This window comes from Corapipo altera, unplaced genomic scaffold, assembly GCF_003945725.1.
Source record: "Corapipo altera isolate COAL_440 unplaced genomic scaffold, ASM394572v1 95, whole genome shotgun sequence".
Lineage (NCBI taxonomy): Eukaryota > Metazoa > Chordata > Aves > Passeriformes > Pipridae > Corapipo > Corapipo altera.
In genome coordinates this window covers 971,220-998,768 of record NW_020884947.1, presented here as the reverse complement: position 1 = coordinate 998,768, position 27,549 = coordinate 971,220, and the positions used below count along the sequence as shown (strand labels likewise).

Here is a 27,549-nt window from a genome sequence, read left to right as displayed (position 1 = left end):
TGAAGTGAATAGCCTTAATCATCTTTTTCTCCTCATTCTTCCTTCTGGCTCTGTCAGGGAAAAGTCCTGGCTGGAAACCCAGATGATTTTCCTGGGAAAATCTGTTCCTCTGCCCTGTGGGGTAGGTAAAACTATTTCCTTGAGAAATGCACAACATAAAAGTTAATCTTACAGGATAGGAAATAGGGTGAAAGGAGTAGGTACAGGTGTAGGTTCCAGCGCCTTGGGCATTATCCCCAATTTAACCAGCTTTGGTTTTCCACATTAGTTTGGGACACAGAACAGCTCAGTGCTCCCCCTGCTCCAGCTGCAGCGCAAGAAAGACAACCTGAACCACCAGGACTGTGCTCCAGCTTCCAGCACAGCAGCACCAGGGCCCCCTGCAGCCCCAGCATAAGAAAGATGTGGACCTGCTGGAGCAAGTCCAGAGAAGAACCATGAAGATGCTCTGAGGGCTGGGGCCCCTCTGCTCTGGGGGCAGACTGAGAGAGCTGTGGTTGTTCAGCCTGGAGAAAAGAAGGCTCTGGGGAGACTTTGGAGCCCCTTCCAGGACCTAAATGGGGCTACAAGAGAGTTGGAGAGGGACTGTTTACGTGGGCATGGAGTGATAGAACAAGGGGAGATGGCTTTAAACTGAGAGGGCAGGTTTAGATTAGATATTAGGAAGAAATTCTTTACTTCTTTGGGTGGTGAGACACTGGACACAGGTTGTAGCCTCCTGGCTGGCCCCACAGAGAAGCTGTGGGTGCCCCATCCCTGGAAGTGCTCAAGGCCAGTCTGGATGGGGCTCTGAGCAACCTGGTCTAGTGGAAGGTGTCTCTGCCCACGGCAGGGGGTTGGAATGAGATGATCTGCAAGGTCCCGTCCAAGCCCAACCACTTTTTGATTCTATGTGATACCATTCCCAGGCTGGATACTGGAACGGCTTCTTTCCCTTAGATCTGAACAATTAACAATCCCAGGAGTCTAATCACTTGGTTTCTATAACTGGGCACAATGTTTTTCCCTTCCATGTTGCTGAGTTATTTCTGGTTCTCTCAGTGCATCTCCCGCTCCACGCCGCCCACCGATGTCACACGTTGCCGTCTTTATTAGGAGCAAGGTGCTGGGTGCAGTTTTGTAATCGAGTCTGGATCTCTATCACACAGTGCTTTCATGTTCATTTTTTCTTCTTATACTTGCACTTTAAAAAGCTGAAGTTATTTTAATCCCTTTGAAAGATAACTGGCTGATGGGATTTCTTAACTCTACCCTGCTGCTTGATCTCATTTTTACTGAGTCAAACCCAACAGCTTTTCTTGTTCAGCAGCCCTTCCTCTGTCTTGTTGCTCTGCTATTTCCTATTGTTCTTCTTGTGGTGCTACTTATGTGACAGCTGATTTCCTCTGGTTTATTTTTACATGTTAATTTTTTCATGATAATTTTTACACTTTCAAATAGCAGCTTTGTATGGTGGAGTCTGAAATATCTTGTTCAAAACTGTGAGCTCCTCAGTGAAATCAACTCGTCCCCAGCGAGGAATGAGGACTAATTTAATTTTTGATATTAAGAACTTCCATGTACAGAGTCTTAGAGCTTCAGTTCAAACTGAGATCAGGACTAGATCTCTTTAGATGAGGGGTTTTTGCAGTGTCTAGATCAGATACACACTGAACTTCTCACAAAAGGTGGCTGTAACGTAGAACTACTTTGTGTTGGCTTTATACCTGTGCCAAAAACCTCTTCAGCCCTCACATCCAACAGTAACTCAACTGTAGCTTCTTCCTCCTTCATGCTGGCCTTGATGGCAAATTTTCTCCCCCTGACTGTGTGCCAGAGATGTTTAATTCCACTTACAGAACCTACCTGGCTATAAGAAGATGTGTTAGTAAAGAGGTAAGAAGAGATTCTGCTGTCCAGCTCGGCCCATCTTAGATCTCTTCCTAAAACTAAGAGAAAGCTGAGCTGCTGAAAACTCCTCAGAGCTTAGCTAAGAGGGTCAGGTCTTTAAAATAAATGATTAAATTAATAAAATGCTGCCTTTCAGCATGGCTGATGCATATTGCAGAACCAACCAGACGCTGAATCTTTGGGAAAGCATAATGCCAGGGAGATCCAGGGGAAATCTCTGACCCACAGACACCCCTCATCATCAAACAGAAATTACTATAGCATTGCTATTATTATATATAATAATATGTATAATATATATATAAAACAATATATATAATATATATATTATTATAGCATTACTATTATACTATTACTATAGAATTACTATAGCATTCAGTGACTAGAAGAAACTACTGGCAGTTTATCTGTTCAATGGTCAGACAAGATCAGACTTGATCAACTATCACGCTGATCTAGGCTGGGGTCTCTATTTGGTGCAAAAATTCAGAATACCTCATCATGGAACAAACAGAACAGAAGAGATTTAAATACTCATTTTCTTTTACCAAGTGACCTCTATCGTGCTACAGGACACTCAGTGCACAATGTCACAGTGTGGGTCTCAAAGCATCCTCAATAAAAGTGTTTGGTGCATCTCCCAGCACACTCTGCTCAGGCTATCTGTAAAAGCTGTAAAAAAAGAAAGTCAAAGTATCCCTTTTTTTTTCTGAACAGTGGTCCATTAAGCACGTTCAAAGGCTTCCTTTTGGCATAATTTCAGCTGTAATTTTCTCATTCTTCCTCTCCCAAATAATTTTTTTTTTTCCCCCAAGAAGTAATTTTATTAATGAGCAGGAAAGGCCATGCTAACATTAAAAAAAAAAACCCAAACAAAACCATACCAGTCCATCAGTCTTTAAAGCTTCCTGCTAAATGTTTTGCCTGGTTTTGGTATCAGCTCCACTGCTTCCTACCTACAAAGTGTTGTGACCTCAGCATCTTGAACCCTTCTCAGCCTGGAAGATAATGCAACACTTCAAGCTGAAACAGGTACAAAAGAAAGCCATGGCACTGCCAACAGTGACCAGTATCTCTCCTTTCACAATACTGGAAAAACATTCAGCATTTAGAGTAGGGGTTTGGACCACAACAAACAGAAGGAAAGGTTAAGGCAATTCTCAGCCCCCATGTAACTGTGGAAATCACAGGAACCTGCCCTGACCACAAACGGGACAAAACTGTTGCCTTCAAACAGGAACACTGTAACTAAGATCCAGAGCCTCAAGTCTCATTTTGTTTAATTGCCTGGCAAGACTGAAAAAAACATTACAGTGAGGGATATTGTTCATTTCCAGCTCAGCCAGACCTTGAGAGGAGACAGCCTTCACTTTACCAGTGAATCTCTACCATTTCAAATAACTTTATACTCACTCTGAGCCACCTGCTGCTCTTGGTTTGATGTCTGGAGCCACCTGTGAGATGAGCTGTGAACTGACACCTCTGCTGGATCCTGAGCTCAAGGCTGCACAAAGCAGCCAGGGAATGCAAACCAGGGCTCCAGGTTGCACCAAAGCAATCCAGCCCTGCCACCATTTCTGACCCTTATACAGCTGGAAGGCTTCCAAACCCATGCCAGAGCAAGCCTGGGAGCAGCCTGGCACAGTTCAGAGGGGCCAGGAAGGAGGCTACAGCTGCCTGTCTGAAATGGGCCTGTCTGTAGTCAGAGAAGGTTGTCTGAGTGCAGATTTCTGAAGTGAGCAATCACAGCTCACAAACAGCTGAAGCTCCCCTACGCTCCTTCTGGAACACCTCCTTTATAACACACCATCAGGGACTGAGTCCTCACGTTGGCACCTGGCCCTCTGGAATCACACCTCCCATAAATGGAGGCCTTCCTTGTAGGACAGCTGCTCTCCACCCCTCCCCTTCCCAGCTAGTTGGGGGTTTTTTTGGGAATGTGGATTTCACCACCACTCTGCTCAGGCCACAGAAATCAAAAAGGGCTGAAATCTCAGGAAACCACAGCCCTAACCAGTACTTAGAGAAGCAAAAGCAACAACTTGCATGCCCTACAATTGCCGTGCAGTTACCACACATTCCCTCAGGGCCAACAGAAATCTACTGCTTCTTTCCTGCTTTGGCCTTTATGCATTTCTGTAAAGCAGGGAGAAGCGAGGCTGCCATCCCCAAAGCTGACCTTGCCCTTCTGCAGTGAAGCTGCAAATGGTCTCCAAACAAACGCAGATGCTGCTCCACCTGGGTTTGAGTAACCCTGCTCCCCAGGGTGACACCCCCTCTCCTTGTGAGTTTAGGATGCTCCAACTCTTGCCCCCTGAGAAAGGAAGAGACCAGTTACTGCTTAACTGATAGCAAAATATTCCAGTTACTGATGTAAGTTGTCTCATTATCTGCCTCCACTTACTCTTGGCACATTGCTTTTGTTCCCAAGGAGTCATTAAATCTGTCACTTGAGAAAACACAGAGAGAAACAGACCCTTCCAGGAGGAAGTGCAGGAACACTGACCTGTGCCAAGCTGGCAGCTCTGCAGTGCTCCAGACGTACCTGTCCCGAAGCATCAACAGTGATGCTTCCTGAAAACGGAACCTTTTCAGACACAGCTCCCTGGAAACCCCACTGCATTTACAGTTCCAAGCAGTTTAGATGTAGCTGTGATCTCTAAGTGTTGAACATGAACAGAAGCTGTGGTGCCTCGACTGTGCTTTGTTAGCATTCTTTACAGCACTCAGTCACACACCAAACCCCACACCTACCATCACCCACAACATTTTATTAACAGAAAGGCTCTAGGACAGTAGCCAGTTTTCTGGGAAGAGACAGAAAAATTCAGTTAATTTGACTGAAATGCTCTGAAGAACAACGTTTATGGTTATTGTATGGCCCTTTTTTTGTTTGGTTGTTTGTTTGTGTTGTGTTTTTGTTTTCTTTTTTTACTCCTGCAGAACACTGAAAATCAACACTTGGAAGCTGCACTCTTTTTAAGAGAGGCCCCTGTAAGAAAGAGAAATTCTTGCACATTTAAACACAAAACAGCTTTCTAATTTTATATAATCAAGAAATGGAAAACAATTTTTATTAACATGTTTTACATTTACAATCTTTTATTAGCTAATCAACATCAACATGCAAAAATAAGCGCTAAATACAAACCTCTACAATATGGTTTTGTTTGAACTACAATGGTTTAATTCTTTTGAAAAGTCGTAAGGATGTGTTCTGCAGTTGTTAAAATTGAACTATTAGTTTCAGTAATGAATACTATTTAGACCCTAAAATTATGTAATCATCCTGCAAGGCATCTTCAGAAACTTCGCCCAACACTTAAGAATACCAGCTCATTGTCATGTGAGTACATTCTCAAAGCAAGAAATAAGGCAGTAGCACTAATGATTTCATATTGAACCCTATGCACATAACTAATAACTTTAGAAGGACTTTAACACTATGGTAGACTGGAAAAAGAACATTTAAACAAGCATTGGATTTTGCCTGAAATGTTCTCAGTTCCTCTTGATACTTATGCAACCTCCTTAAAATATTTGGGTTTGGAAAAAGACTTCATACTCCTTCAAACCAGTCCCTAGTTGATCCTCCAGAGAAGCCAGTCTTGTGTCAAAGATATCAAAAATATCTTCCCACGGAAATAAGTTACATCATTCATGTTCAGGATTACTTCACGAGAGGATCATAAAGAAGGCAAAGAGGAGCTTAAAGGAGAACATGTTGGTAGTACTGAGATCTTTGATAACAAAAGGGTCTTGGACAATTGTGAAAAAGAGGGAAGAAAAATGGATTTAATTTCAAATCTGTTGTAACTTTTCCCCCAGTGCAAGTGTCCATCTTTAAAGAAAGTTATCCTTTAAAAGATGAAAGTACTTTTGAGAAGAGTCCAATTTTTGACCTTATGTTACAAAACCTTAACAATCAAAATTTGTTTGTTTCTTTTTTAATTCAAGTACAAACTTAAGTCATAATTTCTCTCTTCTTTTTTTTTTCTTTCCTTTTTTTTTTTTTTTTAACTTTTTTAAGAGTGTTTATTGTTGCTCATTGATCTTTGGTCGCAAGAAACAACAATGCCACCGACAGGTCTGCTCCCCAAGGTGGCAGGTTTTGCTTCTTTGCCACACATTAAGGCCCCCCCCTTTTACAGGGTATGCCAAGATACACTGTGTCAAAATTCCAGCGGCACTTCTTCAGCGTGTGTTCTACGGGCCTACATGATGTAGACTTTCTCAGCTTGTGAGAAGTTGAAGACTTCTTTGGTTCTTGGGCAAATTACTTTGTCATCTTGACGAATAGAAAGCAGAGACTGAAAAAGAGCGAAACCAGAAGATAATATTCACAATAGTAACTCACGGCATTATTGAACTTTAATTTAAAAAAATGTTGTGGTCTGCGGTCAAAGTATCTTTGCCCCAAAAAGTTACTTATTCTACATTATCGTTCTCCAGAGGGAAAGATTTCCAATGCCATCTGATTTCATGTCATAAATTCATGTAGTCAGGCATCAGCTTCTTTAAGATCAATTTAAGCAGCTAAACAAACAGTCCTTAAGAAATTACCCCAAAAAGTATTCTCCTAGCTTCCTGACAGTTCCAAGCTCCTAGTTTGACCTAGAAAGTTATTATAACCACTGCTATTTTAGACCTCAGTAAGTCATCGATTCCAACACTTACATTGTATCCATAGACATATCCATTTGGTAACATCATAGGAGGATTATTTTCGTTCATTACATCGCCCGAAATCTTGCAGACTAGTCGGGAGTTGGCACAATGTGCCATAGGCAGAGGCTGAGCCAGCTTGTTCAGGGATTTGCTACACACAGGGCAGTCGGGGTTTTTTGAGCTCCCATCCTCTTTATAACACTGTCTGTTAGCAGTAAGTTAGGGAACAGTTGCCAGAATGGAAAGACAATTAGTTTCCCAATGTATGTCACTGAAAGATCATCAGCTGTGCCAACAGAGCCCGGGTCACAGGATGCACAGGGCCATTTAACTCCAGTTAAATGTGGCCATGTAAGAGTCAAGGGTTTGCTTTGTTTCAAGGAACATGAGCACCCCAGCAGCACCAGTCCTTCTCCAAAACACCATAGTGTGCAGCAAAGTTGCAAAAGATGCAGGATATATTTGAATATTCACATAAAACCAGGCCAGTAAATTTGCGTGTAAGTGCATAAAACCAGTAATTGTGACCCAGCTCACTAACTTTTCCAGGTATGTTCACCAACTTAAGGCCCATGCAAAGACAGGCCAGTACCCAAACACAACACAGATTTGACCTTAAAATTTTTGTTTGGGCATGCCTTTTTTTTAATAGACCATTAACATTTCCCCTTAATTTAAGAGACCAATTTATACTGCATTTAAACAACTAATGAGCAAAAATATGCGTCACATTTCTTATTTGAGCTCTCTGAAAAGCATCCATAGGACAAAACTACCCCAAAAGGCTTTTTTTCCACTCGCCAGTAGCATCTGCATTAAAGGATACGGTGTTTTTATAGCTGAAAGGCCTGCCTGGAGTGTTATAGTAAAAACAGAATTGTTTCCCAGCTGATGTAGTCTGTAGTTATCATATCTAAACTGTTGGATCAGCATTCTCCATCGAGCAGGGTCCAAGAGATCCTGTTGAAAAACAACACAACTATAAGTTGTTTTCAATCTAATTGTCTGGGGGGGTGGGGGTGGAAAGCCTGGGAGTGACAAATTGTGCAAAACTCACTAAACCAAACCCACCACAAAGCAGAAGTGTACATATTAATGCACAGAGCGGATGTACTTGTTCAGAAAGTACCTTTTAACACCACTTTAGTAAATCAAGTATGACTTAGAATAGCTGGTGCAATATTCCGTCTCCATCGTCTACCAAATGTTGTAATTAAGGTATGGAAATCCTGGTAAGGTTACTTCCTGCCTTGAGTTTCCTAGAATGCTGGACTACTTAGGAAGCAACATTAGTACTGTGTGGAAATGTTCCACATATATATATAAGGTCTACAGAATTTCATAACAAGATTTCAATTTGAAGAGCTGGCACAGCTCCAGGTTAGAGGAAGCTTACATAAGTACGCATTTAAAGGAAAAATTCTTTAATGCTGGTTACCTAAAAGACAGGGGACAGTAGTTAAAGGGATGTTTTTTTCACAGAAATGAAAACTAAACCCACAGGCCAAGAATATATTGAACCCTAAAAGTAATGCTCTGAGAGACTCATGTAAGAAGTGAAGACCCTTTGAAAATATACTTGTTATCTACATAGGCAAAGACCTAAATTATTCTGCTACCACCCCTTCGCCTTTGCACTCATAACCTGCATTTTGGTCATGAGAAGTGACAATGTTTATTTACCTTTACATAGTATTTATCATACAGATCATATATATGTTACAATATATTATATTCATCATATTGCCATCTGTGCGTGCTACACTTTGAGACAACTAGACAAAACAACCTGGGGAGACCTTACAGCACCTTCCAGTCCCTAAAGGGGCTACAAGAGATCTGGAGAGGGACTTTTGACAGGGGCATGGGAGTGACATGACAAGGGGGAATGGCTCTAAACTAAAAGAGGGTAGGTTAGATGAGATATTAGGAAGAAATTCTTTACTTGAGGGTGGTGAGGCACTGGACCAGGCTGCCCAGGGAAGCTGTGGATGCCCCATCCCTGTGCTGGGCACTGGTGAAGCTGCACCTTGAATCCTGTGTGCAGTTTTGGGCCCCTCACTTCGAAAAGAACATTGAGGTGCTGGAGAGTGTCCAGAGAAGGGCAATGAAGCTGGGGAAGGGCCTGGAGCAGAAGTCCTATGAGGAGAGGCTGAGGGAGCTGGGGGTGTTCAGCCTGGAGAAAAGGAGGCTCAGGGGAGACCTTCTCACTCTCTGCAACTCCCTGACAGGAGGTTGTAGCCAGGTGTGTGTGTGATCCTCCAGATCACAAGTGACAGGGTGAGAAAAAACAGCCTCAAGTTGCACCAGGAGAGGTTTAGGTTGGATATTAGGAAAAAATTCTTCACTTAAAGGATTATTAAGCATTGAAACAGGCTGCCCAGGGTAATGGTGAAGTCACCATCTCTGGAAGTGTTCAGAAAACACGTGGGTATGGCAGCTGAGGATGAGGTTTAGTGATGGTGCTGGGTTGATGGTTGGACTCGATGATCTTAGAGGACTTTTCCAACGTTCACAATTCAGTGATTCTAATGTTCAAGGCCAGGCTGTACTGGGCTCTGAGAAATCTGGTCTAGTGGAAGCCACAGCTATGTAAGCTTCTTCAAAGGGTATCAAAAGAGCACAGCTTGTTTTGCCACAACATTAAATGTTTTCCTTAAAGTCCTGAAAGAGGACAGTAAGCTGGAGAAAGCTGTATTCATTGGTTATAGAAGATGCTTCTTCCCTTGGATTAATAAAATTCAGGTAATTAGAGATATGATCTGACCAACATTTTCCACAGATTTAAAAGTAACTTACTTAAAGCCATTTTAAGAAGCCATTTATGCACTGAATTCCTAGTCAGCATACTAAAGGTACTTCCAAACAAACATGCACTCTGTGATTCTGTTAGTCTAAGTAATTATTAAAGAATCTAAAACATAACTTCCATAAACTAAGTCAGATCCATAACTAGTAGGGAATTTGTTCTAATTGTATGGTTGAATGTGAAACCACTTCAGCTTTTCTCTCTCCCTCATCGAAACATTCCACCCAAACAAGCCCTCAGAACAAAATACAGGATTTTTATTTCCTGCCTATTTCTTCCTAGCTACTAAAACAATGATAAGCTCTTACATCCAGTCTTCTAACACACTGATCATTTCTGCTTATAGCTCACATCAAATGTATAATGCAAAATACCAGGATCCTTCTAGGATTCTGGGAATAGCAAAGAAATTCACGTTAATTCAGTGGGTTGTTGGTTCCAGAGGTTTTTTTTGTGTGTTTTGTTAAACCATTAATTTCATCATCAACTGTTTAAAAAACATGTTTATACTGGCACTGCCACGTACTAGCTTGGCTTTTCATGGAATTCTTGTCTTGCTCTGCCAGCTCAACTCTTCTCTACCTTCTGCCTCCAGAGCCAAGTTAACAAGAAGCTAATTAGCAGATGACCACAGAACTCAGTCTGTAGAAACAGTATCTACTTATGAATTTTGCTTGATTCAAATTTAGATGCAGCTATTATCACTAATATCTGCATTAATTTGCATAATCCAAATAAATGAACATTTATTTTAAGGATCAAAAATAGTGCTTTCAGATCACTGAAATCATCTTTTCTTTCTTCAGCCCAACCACTGCAACAACAGTAACATGAGAAGTAGAATTAAGAATTGCTGCCAGTGTATTAAGGCCACAGTCTCATATATTGAGCAAAACTGTCTCCTTTTTAAGTTTGTTCTTCCACATCTTCTGTATCTTGCTGTTTATTTACATATTGTGCTTCCAGCCCCACAGATCTTTAGTGCTGGGTTTGTGGTAAGCCCAGCTCAGTGTGAATCTGTGTTACTATTAAAATTCAACTGCAACAACACATCCCAACTGGATTAATGCACAGGCAAGGACTGGCTATTGAAATGGAGAACGATTACAAAGGTGGATTTTAGAAAGTAAAATTAGAACAACATTTATCTTATTATCAATGCATTTTCCTGTAACGAAAAAAACTGCAACATCTGTTTTATTAGTCTGTTGTACCCCTGCATTTCAAGCAGGACGTTACCTTATAGGGTGAGATGTGAGTGTCTGAAGGAAAGGCCAACATTCCCATCACTTGTCGAACCTCATCCAGCTGACTTCCCTCAGCCTGACTGAAATGCTTTCTTGCATGTCTGAAATACAGAGTTGATACTTCATTAGACAGACTTGTTTCCAAACCAAGTAAGTTTACATAATTACGTAAGATTTCAGAGAAAAGCCTCTAAATTATGGTCGCAATATATATGAGCTCCAAAAGGTGATGGGTGCATTTAAAGGGCTTGAAAAAAACACATCCTGCAAATGGCAATGCCACTATGACTTGAAGAATTAGCATTTTTAGACTGTAATTTCTTAGAAACCAGAATTTCTTACAGTAGCATGAAGTCTTACCTCACCTACAACTAGAACAACTGATCCATGATTATCAGAAGAAATGCCTCTTGTCATGCAGGCTCAGTGTTCCACTCAGTGTATTCTTTGCTGTACACTCACAAGTGAGATAAATGCAATCTGAAAACCAGCTATTCCAGAACCATTACACATCAAGAGTGTTCAAAAATCTGCCTTGTTTATAAGTGACATTTAGGAGAATGCTTACTTTTGAATAAATGATTTTTTTTTTGAGGGGGGGCATAGGCTAGGAGGCAATATCACTTTCTGTGCAGACTACAAGAAATTGTAGAACAATGTAATAGAAAATACCTTGTTAAGAGCAAATTTTTTTTTTGCCAAGGTAATAAAAAAAATAAGTAGAACTTTAATACAAGATTTTGTGCTTTAACACATACTGATTCTAAGAGATAAACACAAAGTTGAAAACTTGGATATTTTAAAGAAGTGTCAATTACCATAAACATATTTAAATAAAAATTACAAACTTTAATATTTTTCAGGAAACAGTAAGAAACCATGAAATTATTACCAGATTATAAGGATATTCAACTACTTTAAGACCCTGTATGAAAGTCTCCCCTATCTAGTCTACCCAAGATCATTAGTTCTCAAGTTGGAGTGTAAGTGAGCAGGAAAACCCTCCAGCTTTTAAACTGGATGGTTAGTTCAGCATTTCTGCTAAAAGCTCCTGTTTTCAGTGGTGCACAGATGTAGCACAGGAGACTGGATATGGCACCAGCATCATATTGAATTTCTGGCATTGCATAAGTGTAGAAAAGTTTTCCTTATGCTGTGTGTTCTGCACAGTTTGCATTACAGGGAAGATACCAAGTCATCTCTCAAGTGCTCTGCTAAGTGTTTGCTCGTTTTTAAACTTTCAAAGAATCTTGTCAAATTCTATTTAAAGTTATAAATTTCTTTTAGGAATCATCAGTATTTTCAAATTGCCCATTTCATGGCTTGAATTAAGAAAAACTAGGTACATTTTATTTCTTTTCAATTCTGAATTCCACTGACTACTTCATTGAGGTCATCAATACCATGAGAACAGTCTCTTTAGCAGTGTTTCAGTACTCCCACTTCCTCTCCCACCCAAACCAGGAAGCAATGGAAGTTATGTAGGACAGACTGTTTCCACCCAATTTCCTATTTTGGGTGAGTAATTCAGGAATGTAAATATTGTTCCCCAGGTGATGACTTATGAGAGCAGAAGTACAAAACCCGTGGCCTGAGAGAAGAGACTCAGCAGCCTGGACACATTGGAAGACAGGTAAAATAATGGTGCAGAGCTGCAGATGAAAGCAAGAGCTGTTTACAACACAGATTAGGCAAAGCAAAAAATTCAGACCTACCAGTTAAGCTAAATTACTGAGTGTGGCATGCATGAGAGAGAAGAGGGGAGAAAAAAAATCCTCTTAAAACAGCCAATCCCTGCCAGGTCATGACAGTTTACTTTCACAGGCAGCAGGTGAACATGTTTGTAGGAAGACACTGAGCTGTGACAGGCAAACTCTGGCCACACTCACTGTGTGTGTTTAAGAGGAGCCAGAATTAACACGTTTGTGTGTGTACAATACACAATCACTGTACATTTGCTTGCTGTTCAAATTGGAAGCGTTCAGCAATCTAGAACTTCCATCACTTGCAAATACTGAACACACTGGGATGTGGTGGCCATTTTGGGGTTAGCTAGAATGAATTAGGTTTTCTGAAGTGACCTTCTGTTAGTCTTCATCTCCTGACTTTCCCTTCCTCCTGCGTTCTTTAAAAAAAAAACCCAGGAAGTTTTCCCACAAGGTCTGCACGCTAATGGCTGAACTTCATCTGCTGGGAGCCAACACAGAGAAAATAAAATGAAGCAAGATATCCTTTGAAGGAGAGGCAAGTTCATTAATTCATAGCATTCAAGTCTTTTTTACACTGGGAAGCAAGAAACAGTACTTTGAGTTACTTGTGAATGCACAACATTTAAATAGCACCTTATTTGTCCTCATGCCATTATTCACTCCTTCCCTTGTCATTCAGCTATTCCCATCTCTGTGCAAGTTTCTTTATGCTCTTGGAGGTGTATGTGAACCTTACAATTCTTCTTTGCAATGTTTTTATCACAATAAGCACCCACTAGTCAGTATAGTTAAGGCAGGGGGCTACATTTTCCTAAAAATTATTTTTTTAAATCCTGACAGCAGACCATCACTGAAGCCTCTAAATTCTTGTGATGGACCAAAGTAATAGGCAGAAAATTTTGTTTTTTCAAATCCCAGAACAATTCTGTAAACTGTGGGGACAAAGTCCATTTTCTGTCCCTCCAGCCCACACAGGTACAGCTGACATATTGTACTTGGCAAATATTTACTAAGACTTGAAGACTTGCAGTTCACTAAGGGTACATTAAATTGTTACAAAAGGATACACATATGCAATGTACAGCTTATATATCTACATATGCCTGAGTATAAAAATGAACATACTTATGGGGCAGCAGCAATAACCAATACCAACATACGGTGTTATCAAGAAAGGACCTGTTCTTTCTACTCAGTGTTTTGACCAATGCCTGAATGCCTTTATCTCAGACCCTTATGACAACTAGTGAAATATATACTCAAAGTACTCAAAAGTTTTATTATTACTTTCATATGCCTGTTCAACCCCACCCCACCATAAAATAAAGGAACAAACTGTGTTCACTCATCCTTGTGGGAGAGAAGCTGACTGAAGTGATAGACTGTAGCTACTTTCTTTTCAGCTATTCTTATTTACTCCTTTTATCCTCAATATTCCCAGAACAAGAAGTGCACACAGTGTTTTGTTAAGCATTCAGCTAAGAACTTTGTGTATCTCTGGCATCCCATAAGAGCAAAGTAGCAGAATGCTGTCAGATTTCCCAGAATGAATTTAGTGAGAGCTCCAAAAGTGTGAAATTGGTGTCATCAGTCATTCATTGTTACTGTAATAGGTACAAGCCTCACAAAAAAAACCCAAAAACCTGAAGAGACTGTGGGAGTTAAAGGCTAATGATAGTCAAGGAACTTTGTGGTGTACTTAAGCTTAAGAGATTTACTCTTTCTATTCAAGAAAGTTTTTGTGCATTCTTGAAACTTGCACTTTCAAGGCTACTCTGATAAGGTACCCTTATCAGAGGAAGGTCTATTTGTACTCATATTCTAAAAAGCTACACAAATTCAAGCACTTATTAAATAAGATGTATAATTTTAAAGTTCACATCAATTTTAACCTAAAAGCAATGTGCCACTTTAGAGGTTCTCAGCAGGCAGCAAGCAAAGCTTTCAAACTTATTTAAACACCAGCTGCGTTTCAACAAAATGTCAGTTCCCCAAGTTCCACTCATACAGGAAACTCCTTGGTAAACAGCCTCTTTCTTCGCTTTCTAATGGATGCCTGACCTATTTATTGCACCATGGACACAATACTGAAAGAATCCTGCTGCAGGCACTTAACAGAAGCAAGCTAATAAAAGCACAAGTTGCAAGGGTTTGCTAACAGCAACGAGATTTATGCTGCACCTTCCCCAAATATATTCCCTTATTCATTACTTATTTACTCTGAGACAAGGTAGAATGCAATGGTAAAACCTTACATTTTTTAGCCACATTATTGAAGGAAAGCATTGAGATGCTTAATTCTGAATGTATAAAATTATCTACACTCATTCTGTTAAAAAGGAGTAAATTAAGATATAGAAAGAGTAGCTCCTTTTTATTTTACAATTGGTTATGAAATCAAAGCAGTGTTGCCATGACTGGCAAGTTGTAACTGCTGAGTATAAAAGGCATGCCAATCTGGAATTTCAGCAGGTATATGGAATACACATTCACCCCTAACAAGAGTCAATAATGGATGCCTGTTTGCCATATGAACAGGAGCTGTAAGTTTTAAACCTCAGAGGCTATGGCAGTACAAGTTATTCCACACCAAGTGTGTCATGTCCTCTTGAGGGCTGATGACTTTCAGATTTTACCAGTTCTGATGTGGAAAAGGGATCAGAGGGAAACAGATATCCAGTAACAATAAAATACAGAATGACCTTATCTGCTTTGTCCCAGTTCTCAGCCTATTTCCTTCTTTCAGCTCTGTACCTGCCCCCTGGTTTGAGCTACATAAGGAAGCTGTAGCTCAAAGAAAATAGTTTTTAGAGCATGGACTACTCTTTGTTAAGATGCATGACTGCACATTTGGCAAAGAAACAAACTTAGAGAATAAAGCTAAAGGCACAGTATTCATTTGGTATAATGAGCACCAGGGGCTTCAGAAGACAGATAATGCAGTTGAGTCTCTTTTATCCTTTTCATAAGTACCTGACAATTCCTCAGGACTTAAGAATTCTATCAAAGGGTAAGCACACATATCTAAATGCTAGCATGCAGGTTTTGTTTATTTTGTCTTTAATTATTAACATTAAAATCAGCTGAAGTTTATCAGATTGCACATTTGCATTGGCTGGGACCAAAGCAATGACAATTTAGGTGCAAGGAGGGCAAAGTAGGAATGATGAGTTAGCTCAAAGCAAGGAATACATTTTAATGGAATTAGAAATAAAACTTGAAAAGAACCCTAAAACTTTGCCCTGCAGGAGAGCTTCTGCATCTCAGACTTAGGAATATGCTAGAATGCTTTCAGTCTGTGCATATGTTACGACACTTTGTTTTCTGTAACTCTGTGCTCCTCTGACCAAAAAGCAGCTTTGCCACAAATAGAAGCTTCCTGCTGGTTTCAATTTCTGGAGTACCTGGTATGGGTTAAAAGGCAGCAAGACTTGTAACTTTCTTCACATAAAACTCGTCAGAAGAGTGTTATCATTGGAATGTATCAGCAAAGCTTCAAGGCAGGCCATAAACTTGTCATCATTCCTTAGGTTTAAATATTCTTACAAAACAGAACCTGCTGGGAGTTCTCTCCCCCTTGTCCATGTGCAAGCTCCAGTAGCTCTGCCACCTGTGCTGTACTTTGTGGTGTTGGCAAGATCACTGCTTATCGAATTATCAACACATTCCATTGTCCCAGTATCAAAATTCCACTTATTTCAGCAGAACTGGCTTCCAGTGTTACCCTGGAACATTATTCCAACACCTTAAGTCAGGACCACTAACTCAGAGGCATAAAATGTGCTGGTGTCATAGAAACTGCTGTGGTTGAAGTCAGACAGTGCTGAGGTCTGACTCCAGTTCTGTTACTGATTCACACCACATTGAGCAACGTTACTTTCTCACTGTAGTCCCACTGAACTGGTTCAGAAGAGGTGAAAATAAATATTGAGTTGGTTTCTTCATTTGGGGTCAGAGGAAAGAGGGGGGGGAAACCCAGCATAGCTCAATATTCACCCGTGACAATACAGAACTATAAACTGGGTATCAATACAAAGGGTGAACCTGGCCCACAGCACAACTTGCAAAACAAAAAGTTTAATGAAGATAGAAGAGACTACAGACCAAATTGAAATGTTAAAGCTTTTGATGGAGGTTCATTAACTTTTAGTATTTTTTGTGAACAAAACTGCAATGAATTCCCATGAGAAGCTAGATGTACCTCTTAAAAATTAGTTAAGGGTAAATATATACATTAATTGTATGCCACCAGAAAATCCATTTGCTTTTTAAAACAGATTAATTTTCTAAACTTGATTTTGAAGAACAAGATGCACAGTTCCAGTGACAACATTAATTCTTTAAAAAGGCACATCTGTGGAATGACATTTTGCCTTTAAAAAAAAAAATTCAATCCCAGCTTAAATCTGAAGACTGATCTCAATACCAGAAAGATCCTTTACAGGCTTTACAGGGCTGATGGGTGTTGCAACAGTAGTCACATGTTTCTAATGAAGCATAATACCATCTTGTTAAGAAAATTGTTTGGAAAACATCCTAATTTCATACCTCACAGCATCCAGTCTCTTGTTCTGTCGAATGAGTTCAATGAACTCCTGAATCCTTAGGCTGAACTCCAGACAGCTCTGAGATCAAAGACAAGACAGGGTCTTAGATGGTGCCAAAGCTGCACCACATGGTATGTTAAGTACTACATGTGCACAACAAAAAAGAAAGTGTTAATAACATGCAACCTTGTTTGCTTGCTTTTAGGCATTCATGCAAAAAAGTTGAAATGCTGACTCTACAGAGAAGATCAGCACAGAATTCCCTAAAAGCAAACAAAATCCTCCTCCTCTTGTATCCTTTAAAACTTTGGCATTTAGCAGGGATGAACTTTTTCCTAGTGACTGAAAGCATCATTACCTGAGACGCAAGTGAGAGCAACAGGGTGGTTTCTTTGTACTTCATTACAATTTAAAATAGTAGAATCAACAGTAGTTTGGGGCTTTGTGATAATTTAGACAGGAGAGGTCTACCCAGAAGACTTAAAGGAAGAAACAAGTCTCTGAATGCTTTTGAAAGACACCAATATTAACAAAAACCAGCACAGAGTTTAAGTTGCTGCAATGCCCTCCCTTCCCTCCCTTTCTTCTAAAGCTTCTATCCCACTCTTCTTGGCAAACATCTAAAAGCCATGCTGGAAACAGGTCTCAAACAAGAAAACCAAGTGGCATTTACCTGTTTTTGGAAAAAGGTAAAATATGAAGCCTAATGAAGTTGACAGTGTCCCTTTAAATCAAATTCCATCACCAGTTCACAAAATCTATAAAAAAACTTTGAATATGTGGAATTAAAAAGAAAAAGATTCTCCCCTCCAAAAAAAAAACCAAGTCACTATGCTTCTTTATAGGGACACAGTCAACTGTTTTATTGCCTTAAGAAAACAATGAAAACCTGAAGTCCTCTGAATCCTGTAAAGAGCTCTATTCCCTGAGTTACCCTGCTCCATTTGTCAAATGCTTTTTCTTCCCCCATGCTTCTAATGAACAGTTGCCTTTTGTTTATTGTCCATCAGCACAGTAATATCAAAACTCCTCAGTGACTTCAGTAGGAATTTGAGCAACTTCAAATTTCTATCAGTTAGCTGCCTGGGATGACTAATGCACACATTGCAACAATTGCTTATTTAAGATTTAAAATGTAAGCCATTTGAATGTAAAAATGATGCATTCTGTCATATGTTAAAATTTACCTGTTTAAGGAACAGAAAATAAATTCTTTTCATACTATGCATTTTTCTGTACTCAAGCCCAGATTCAGCAGAAAATAAAAAAATTCTTCTGGACTTGGAGAATTTTCAATAGGACTATTTTAAAATACCTTGTTTATCCAATTCTACACAAACCGCTCATTTAGAATTTTACGTAAGTTTGTTTCTACTAAAATACTGATCAAGCTTTTTAACTGTTAATGATACTCCATCCCAGGGCTTCCTGTTTTGTTAAAACGTTTCAACAGCAAAACCCAGGTGCTAAACAAATGAATTTTCAAGGAAGGGTCAAGCCAGTGGCCGGATGGGTTCCGCAGACAAGTGTAACTAGAAGAAGAGAGTCCTAGACAATCAGACGATGCAAATTCCAACTTTTTATACCTTCAAACAATCCCACAGCAGCTCTTCAGAAGACTTCAGATGGCTCACATCTGTAAAGATTACACGACTGCTCTCCCAGGTCACCAAGCACTTTAAATTTTAGATAAGGATTGCTTCAAGGTGGTGGCTGGGATTTTTAGAACATTAACACTGATGAGTAGCTAAGCAACTAGAAGCAGAAGAAATGTTTACTTGTGTTTCAAAAAGAAGCATAGTGATTTCTCTCTTCCAAATCTGCCTCACAGCCTTAGTTTTGGTTTTTGTTTGATTAAAAAAGAAAAAAAAAAAAAAAAAAAAAAAGGAAAAAGAATAAACAGTGTAGGGCTTGCAGAAATAGATTTTGTTGTAGTTATTTTTCAAAGAAGGGGATGGGGAAGATTTTTCCTTATTAATTGTTTGTTGAAGATTGGTGATGAAAAAGGAGGACTTTCCGATTATATTCCTTATATCACTTAACTTATTTTAAGATTACACAAGGGGGGGATTTTTTAGCAGTATAATTATGCAGTATTGTTTACATACCAATTCTGGTTTTCCTTTAATGGTTTCCATAACAAGATCATCATTTTCTTTAGAGTAATCACTGGCTGATTTACTTTTGCGTCCCATCTTCGGTTCGTTCTCATTTTGGCGCCCCTGAGTGACAGAGAACGTCACTCTTCGCTCCTTGTCAAGTGCACTCAAACATTTTTGGTTAAAGAAAGCGCTTAGTTTAACAAAATAAGCCACAAACATCTTCGAGGGAGGCAGGGATTTTGGTTAATATCAGTTAAAAACAGATTTCTGCAAGCCCTATCAAAGACTACAGCATGTTTTGAAGTGCATAATTTAAGAGACGAGGAAATTTAAACCAACTGCACAGCAACAAGTACACAGCATGTGCAGCTCCTGCTACTCAATGGCTTGAGGAAGGCTTACTGTGTTTACTACTTGATTAGATTTCAGCTTTTTTTTTTTTAAAAAAACCCCCATATTTCACTAGTACCTTCTCCCAGTGAGTTAGTTCTTAACTCAACTGTTGTTTTCTTATATACAGCACTTAAAAAATACTAAGACAAAAATGTGTATGAAATTTCTCCCTTTAATATCATGCTTAGAGATACCTTCACATATAAACTGAGTTGTAGTCTCAGCAGGATGCAAAGAGTTGTAAATTAAGTTTACACACATCAAGACACTTTATACCTCGGCATTTAGATAGTTTGTAAATTATACTAAAACCAACTTAGTACTGGTATTTTATTTGAGCACAATTTGTCGAGACAACACTTGTATCTGTAAGATAACCTATCACTCAGTTCCAGGTTTGACACTTGTGTGAGCTGGTTTAGCTCCAGCTACACACACCTTTTAAGAAGATTTTTATACTTACTGTCCTTACTTGTATACAAGACCTCATTCAAGACCTGTAATTTAAAACATACTGACCACATCCAACATCCAAGTAGTTCAGAAAACAGTTTAGCAAAAGGTCAACATGTTACATTTTCATACCTTCATTTTTCTGAGTCTGGATTTGTTGTCATGACACCAAGCCAAGCAAGTCATAGTCTCTTGTCTTTCCAAGGACTCCTCCACTTCTTTAGCAGTCAAAAACATCTCAATATTTACCAAGTCCTTGGAAAAAAACAGAGGAAAGGAGGTCTTGTTAAATTGTACTCATACTTTACACAGCAATTCTTGAACTGAGCTGGAATACAGAGATACAAAAGACTCTGTTCTTAAGACTTCTGGTTTTTAGAACAGTACTTTACAAAAAGACATCACAGGATATTTTCCAGACCGTTTCCACACACTGAGATATTTTGACAGTGACAACAGTTCTCTGAGCCCAGTTATACAACAGAACTTAAACAAGAAAATAAAGGAAAATATTAAAGATTACACCCAGAGTTCTAGCACATAAAGCAACCAGAACCCACAATCACTGCAGTGCAGTGCACAGTTACAGGAGCTCTTGGTTTCCTCAAAGCTTGTCCTACTACATCAACTGGACCATGACAACATTATAACATTTGCTAAAGTGAGCAAGAACTGCATAAAAGAGGAGAATGTAAATTTTACCTGGCCATCTGTAACTACTGAGTTTTAAGCAAAGTACTACCACGGTCTGAGGTCTCCAACACACTTTCTCTCACTTGTAAGCTCCAGACCTTTAATTGCTTACAGCAGCTTTGTCTACAACACCAGGACACTGAGGTGATAAAACAAAGTCACTATATGAAAAAACCAGGTAACAGGTGGGCCACAAGATTCCTTAAGTGCTTCCCCCAAGCAGATGTTTTTGAGAAAAAACAGCAATCCAGGATCAAACCTGCCCAGAGCAGACCTTCAATCTGCCTAAGCTACTTTGTAATTGCCAGCAGCTCTACACTTTCACACCAATCAAGGTAAACTATACAGTTTAAGATCTAGCAGGGTATATCAAAGATATTTTTTTTCTCATACACTTCTGCTGAAAAAAATACTTAGGTAGGTGTTACCAAAAGATATAGAGTGGGTCCATTCTGAATTGGCCCTACCAGAAGTGCATAAACATGTCATGCTGTGACAGTTCATTCTTTGCTGAAGAAAATACACTGTGGGAAACCATAATTCAACACAAACAGACATCTACTACAAAGTATTTGATTAATATGCTCTCTAATTTTGAGCAGTTTTTTTTAATGTAGACTTCACAGCAAAATGCTGAAGATTATACAACCGAAATGCTGAATATCACAAACATTGCAGTAGCCCTGGTGAACAAAACCACCCTCAGAAATAGGTGGCATTTTCAGCTGTCAAAACAGCTGAATATTCTCAGTCTTACAAGTTCTACCTTCCATGAGACAAAACTGAAAACAGGAAGTAGCATCAGCCATATCACATTCAAATCATGCATTTCATTAGCCAGTTTTTCCTTATAAATACAGGAAGTCTAATATTATTGGAAGAGTGGACCAGGTCCTGTTAGGGTTATCAGAAAGGTTATTTACAGAAACACAAACAAACCACATGGTTTTCTAAAGTGCAGCACAAGTTGAGCTTTTAGTAAGTCTCTCATGACTTGAATTTTAAAACCAAAATATTAACATGCAACTATATTTTATAGATTGTATGACCACAGCAACAAAACCATTTACCACTGAAAGAATAAAGGGCCTCATACAGTTCTAGTGGTACCAAATCCAGGTCAGTCAGACTGAGGCCAGAGCTCAGGTAGTTAAAAGTTTACAGAACAAAATTAAGATTGGACTTTCACTGACTCCTCCCATCCCTTTAGGGATAAAAAAACTTAATCTATTTTATCCATGTGTTGGCAAATGGACTGAAAGAATGGCAACTTATTCCATAAAAGTTTCTTCTTTAAGTTTTCCTACAAGACCATGAGAGTAAACTTTTTGGTAGTCTTCAAGTTTTTCTGAGGATATGCTCAAATGGAAAAAAGAAGTGCATTAATCCCCTGTGCACGGTAAGGTGGCCACATAAAAATCTCTTGCCCATTAACTCATCTGTGTGACATATAATGCAACCATATTCATTATCTTGCTTGCATATTTTTCCGTACAGCTGCTGCATGGAAAGAGAATCCAATTTAAGTTAAAAACAATAAGTTTTTAACTTAACCATGTATCTCCTCAAGTTTATTTGAGCCACGTGTCCTCTTAACGAATAGCATTTGCTTTTACACCAAATTAAAACAAAAGCATTTAATTCTACATTAAAAGAAAGACTGGATCTGCTAAGCAGAAACAAATCACTGGTTTAATCTCATTTGTTAGCTTTTTATAGTTTAAGCTGCACTACAAAAAAAGGTAATATTTCCTTAAAGAAGCATAAGGCAGCATTTTTTTAAAGACCAGGAGCTGGTAAGAGAATCCCAGCTATCTGCATTTATCAATCAGGTGTTAGCAGCCCTCAACTACGAGCAAAAAGATTGCAGTTGCTGCTGAGGCAGACAAAACCCTTAGATAAAAAGAGAATTCCTACATTCCTTTTGAAAATTTAAGATGAAAAAAGGTTCTATTTAACAGAAATGCTAATTAGATTCACGGTTGCCAAAAGAAGTCAGAGCTTGGCAGTCGTCTCTGTTAAATAGACAGTATGTATCCAGAAAACAGAGGAGAACATTTTTAATTAAAAGAGTTTCTTTCAGAACTAACAATTACATTTGAATTGCACCAATAAAGAGGATTTTCTTCTCTGTTGACTGGATAGAAAGTTAAGGAACAATCTAAAAAAAGGCATTAAGAAATCCTTTTGCAGAGACAGAAATAGCTTTTGCATTCGATTAGAAGCAGTTAGAAGTCTTAATCATGTAGACTGATAGAACAAAAATATTAAGACACAATTAGGCAATAAACCTTCAAAAAACCCACCTGTGCTCATGTCACACAGGTTTTTTTTAAATCTAACCATATTTTCCTATCTTTTTTTGGTGGTGCCTACTCTTAGTGCTTCTTCCTCAGTAGGACTAAGGAAACAGAAGAAAGGAGTATCAGAGGATTAATCAAAACCAGCCCAGCTCTTCTACACAGGCCAGTCTGGAGTACTTGTTGTGTACCTCAGCTTGGAAGGATGGGAACCAGGTAACAACATTAGCAGCTGTAACATCCATCTCATGTTCCAGTCAGAAAAATCCCCATTAGCCTCAATTCTGAATAGTTTTCTGAAAGTATTCTGCAATTCAGAGTTGTACAGGCTGCAGACCATACAGAAACATTGTCCTTCCCAGCTCCCAAAACATGATTAAGATTTATTATGCTGCTACAAAGAGCCTCTCTTATATAATTAATTTACATATCAAATTGAGTGAATGTAAATACACAATTTTAGAGAAATGTTGCCACTGATTTTGCAGGTGCAGAAAAAGCTGAAACAAGAAATCTGTTGCCACACACTCCCCCTTCCAAATGACACAGCATTCAGCACCCTGGCAAACGTTTTCTGACTCGTATATAAACTAAAAAGCAATTCTAAACTCTTCAATTACCCTCCTTAACAGCACTAGCCTTCATTTCACACTTTCAGCTTTCATGTTGTAACTGTGGTTGCAAAGCTTTACTGCCAGTACTGCAGGAGAACCCTGCCCTGCACAGATATTACTTCAGTGCTGTTATCAAACCATAACTTTTAGCACAGACTATCCAGCCTCCTCTGCATTGCCATAACTTTGCCTAAATCACCTTGCATTAACTTGCTTACAAATACACAATATCTGATGTTGGGCAGGAAGACTGATCAATATGAAACTTTCATTCAGTTAAGCTTCTACAGTTGTACTGAGGAGGAGAACTCTCTCCATTGAGTTTTACTGACAATTACCCAAACACTCAAGAGGGGGAAACACACTGCAAGCCAGGAAGTAGCACCTGGATTTTATAATTTCTGCCTAAAAAATTGGACTAAACTGAACTAACATTACCTTCTATACAGCAGTCACTAACCAGGTATCAAGAAGGGTAACCATTTCAACACCGGATGAACTTGATCATAAAAAAACTATTTAATTTCATTGCAATGGTGAAAACTACAGAGAAAGACATTTATTATTAGAGAAAACTGCACATGAAGGCTGAAGACACTTTAGTGAAAACAGAGATAGTTATTTAAACAAGAATACAGCTATCCATCACCCTGTGCTCTGCCTGATTTACATATATATAGCTTTTAAAATATCACCACTTCTTTTTAAGCTGCAAGTGCCTCCAGGGAGGGAGGTTACCAACCCTATGATTCTGCACAGAACTCCAATTATTTAGGTATAAAACACTATGAAGGATGAGGATTCCTCGATGAGGATGATTACTAGATATATACTCCAGGCCAACACACAAACCAGCCCTGTCTGGCATCTCCATTTTCTCAGCTGGGTTCTCAGTAAGAACATCCCCAGCACGTTTATTCACGTCCCCTCCCCTGAACAGCTTTTGGACTCTCTGGTCAGTGTGAGCAGGAGTTGACAGGGGCAGAATTCCCAGGAGATCTCACTCCAGGTTGCCAGGTTGCTCTCCTTAGCAGCATCTTGTTTTCAGGAGACTCCAATGCCTGCTCCCACCGGAGGAAAGGCTGCAGTAGACACGAACACTGGTTTCAAACACCAAAACTAAGAGAATAATGAAAATGGGCCCAGAACTTCATGAATTCACATAGTTGTGCTACAGAAAAGAAGAGAAAGTGATTCACCAAAACAGAGTGAAGGTTATGAAGAATAATAGCTGCAAAATAATGAGAAGGTACATGTAAAGGCAGCAGGGTAATTTGGTTTAACTGGCTTCAAATGAATTTAAAATTACACAGCTATGTCTGTTACAAAGTTGTGAACCAAATGAGAACTGGCAACCATACATCAAAATGGGGATTTAAACTGAATTTAAAGCCAAAGGTTGTAATTTTAAGGCTGTGCACAACTCAGACAATTCAGTAGAGAATTGGAGAAAACCAGATCTAGATGTGGGGCTCTAAATTCACCAAAAAAACTGCTCAGTTTTCAGCACCAGATACAACAAAAATAGCAACAGTAGATCATATGTCAAAAACTGCTTGAAATTTATGTAGTGCTCATGTGAGGGTTTTAATTTATGTAACATTTTAAAATTTGGAGCAGTCAGGTCAAGTAATTCCTCTCCATCAGTCTCCACTCTGCATATCAGCTGAAGTACTTTTAGTTTATGAGATCTCCAGCCACAAGTCTGGAGAGCTGTCAGAAGCAATGGGTGAGAAAATCCCTTATAACTCATATGAACATCTATGTATTAATATAAACCCCAGAATATTTCACATATGAAATGTGAATCTTTAGCAGGGCTCAAAACCAAAACTGAAGTGAGTACTAAAACACACAATACTTGATATTTTCAAATCTACCATAAGCTATCCTCAAAACAAGATTAATTCACCAAAAAAGAAAAGTTAGGCTTAAATAAAATAGAATAAAAGATCTGATTCAGTGAGAGGAAGCAGCATTTTACAGAAAAGAAATTTTCCTAGGTGGAAAAAAACAAGTCATAAAATAGGTTATTTGTTGTATAAAATAAGCGATTGGTAATATCATAAGATGCTGTTTATGTATTTTTTTAGAAAATGCAAATTGTTTATTTTTAATTGCTTACTAACATCAATATGAAATTGAAAATAGGCCAGTATGCCCCCAGCTATCAGTGGCTCATTGCCAAGAGTGTGTACCAATGACAGTTTTAATAAGATTGACTATCTATCTATACACATTACATGCATAAGAGCACTACCCTCAGAAAAAAGGCTTTGCTGATGCACTTCAGCATTCAGCAGCACGGTAAACTACTTGTATATGAAATACAATAAAGACTTAGATCACTGAAATAACCTCAAAAAACCCCCAAACCTGTGTTAATCTTTCAATGATTTCTCACACGCTCTCCACTTCCAACACTACCTTCAGTATAATTCAGTTCTGTAGAAGTGAAATAGAAATGCTATGTATAAACTGCATTGACATCGAAGGCAAACACAAATTATTAAGAAAATAATGGCATAGGTGGTGATAATACTGTAACACCACAATTACTGAAGACCAGCTGAAGTGGGGCACAAATTAACATTAAGAGACCTCCTTACTCTCTGCTCATAAAATAATGTTGTCTGAAGTTCATTAAGCTACTATTAAGTGTTATAATGCTACACACATTAACAGGATTAGAGAGAAAATAAACAGAGTAATTGAGAGAATGTCCTACTCAAAGCCAGCTGCAGAGCTAGTTATTGGGAAAAAAGCAAAGACAGACAGCCAAACCACAGATTCATCAACAGAAGAGCCAGAAAAGTTTTTTGTCTACAAAGTAAACACAGAACCCCATGGTGTACACAGCCAAGCTTTCACATGAGAGCATCTTCCATGACCTCAGAATAGCACAGACCTTTTAGTTCTACCTGCTTATTTTTGAAGGATCCCATTAACTTACACTGACTGTTTGTCTGTCAGAAGAGCACTGTCTTTACATAACATTTGAGGATACTGGTACTTCTTTTGTTAATTAGTTCTAGTGACTAAACCATGTTCTAACCTCGTGCCCAACTTCAAACTTCTATTTTTCTGACTTCTGATTCTATGTACTGTTTCTTTCCTAAATCTTTTTGCACTAGATTACAAAACTCCTTGGTATAGGGCTTCTGCTCCCATACCTGTCAAAAGCACTCACCCCTTACATTTTCTAGTCATCTTCTCACTCCAGTTTTTCCAACATCTTTCCAAAGGTGTGGTCACCAAAACTATGGGTATTCTGGTATTGACTACTCCAGAGCCAAATAAAAAGCAATGTTTCATCCTCCTCCTCTTGCTCATGCACATGAGCTGTTTGGTAGAGCCTGACAGTTGGAGCAAGCACCGAGGTGGGTTATTAGCAAGCTGTTTTCCCAATGCATCCCCTGCTCCTGCCTCAGCAATTTCTGTAGCTCAGCAAATGGCTGCACCTTATCCAGCAGCACATTATACCCCATTAAGTACAGTAATAAATGACTACACTGGGATAGTGTGACAAAGCCTCTAGAGCTTAAGATGCATCACTGGGCAGAAAAAAAAAGGTCTCATTTTCTGTCACAGCCTCTTCTAGCACAGGAAAGGCGCCCAATCCTTTGCCAGCAGAGCACAAGCCCTGCAGCTCTTGTCCACACAGGATCAGCCTGTCTCAGCAGCTACACACATTCCCTGACAGAACAGTAACCCTGCCATCATCTAGTGTAGTGGTAAGAGAAAGTGTTAAATGTGAAGTAACATTTACACTTTGAAGGAATGTCTGGCAGGAAGAACGCACAGTAAGAAGAGGCACAACTGAAACCAAATCTCTTCTATACCTGGGCAATCTCCAGGTGATGAGAGGATTCCCTGTTTAGATAAAATTTCAGTTCAAGAATTTTCCTTGCATCACCAGCCTTCCAGACTAAGTATTTTGTAATAAATTAGCTCAGTTATGATACACTACAGGTAACCCACTTTGCCTAAAAGGACTGAAAAAATATGATGTTCAAGATCACAGCACACTTCATGTTGTCGGCTTTTGAAGTGTCAAATGATTTGTAAGGAGAAAGTTTGTTATTGTGCTTCGATCTCGACTATTTCACATTTACATAAATTCT

The 27,549-nt window shown here is 39.1% G+C and overlaps 1 protein-coding gene across 6 annotated transcripts in view; it reads right to left on the bottom strand.

The window, feature by feature from the left end:
- Nucleotides 1-4,966: 4,966 nt before the first annotated feature.
- Nucleotides 4,967-27,549, bottom strand: part of MAEA (macrophage erythroblast attacher) — a 50,773-nt gene continuing 28,190 nt past the window's right edge. For 5 of the 6 annotated variants that reach the window (XM_027662672.1, XM_027662673.1, XM_027662669.1 and 2 more), the window contains 7 exons: nt 19,951-20,073; nt 18,979-19,092; nt 16,872-16,948; nt 10,607-10,715; nt 7,385-7,518; nt 6,568-6,763; nt 4,967-6,200 (listed from right to left, as the gene is read on the bottom strand). In XM_027662672.1, coding sequence (XP_027518473.1) covers nt 6,105-6,200; nt 6,568-6,763; nt 7,385-7,518; nt 10,607-10,715; nt 16,872-16,948; nt 18,979-19,092; nt 19,951-20,073 — 849 coding nt within the window. In that variant the 3' untranslated portion in view covers nt 4,967-6,104. The remainder of the gene's footprint in view (nt 6,201-6,567; nt 6,764-7,384; nt 7,519-10,606; nt 10,716-16,871; nt 16,949-18,978; nt 19,093-19,950; nt 20,074-27,549) is intronic. The other variant, XM_027662670.1, reaches the window with a different exon arrangement.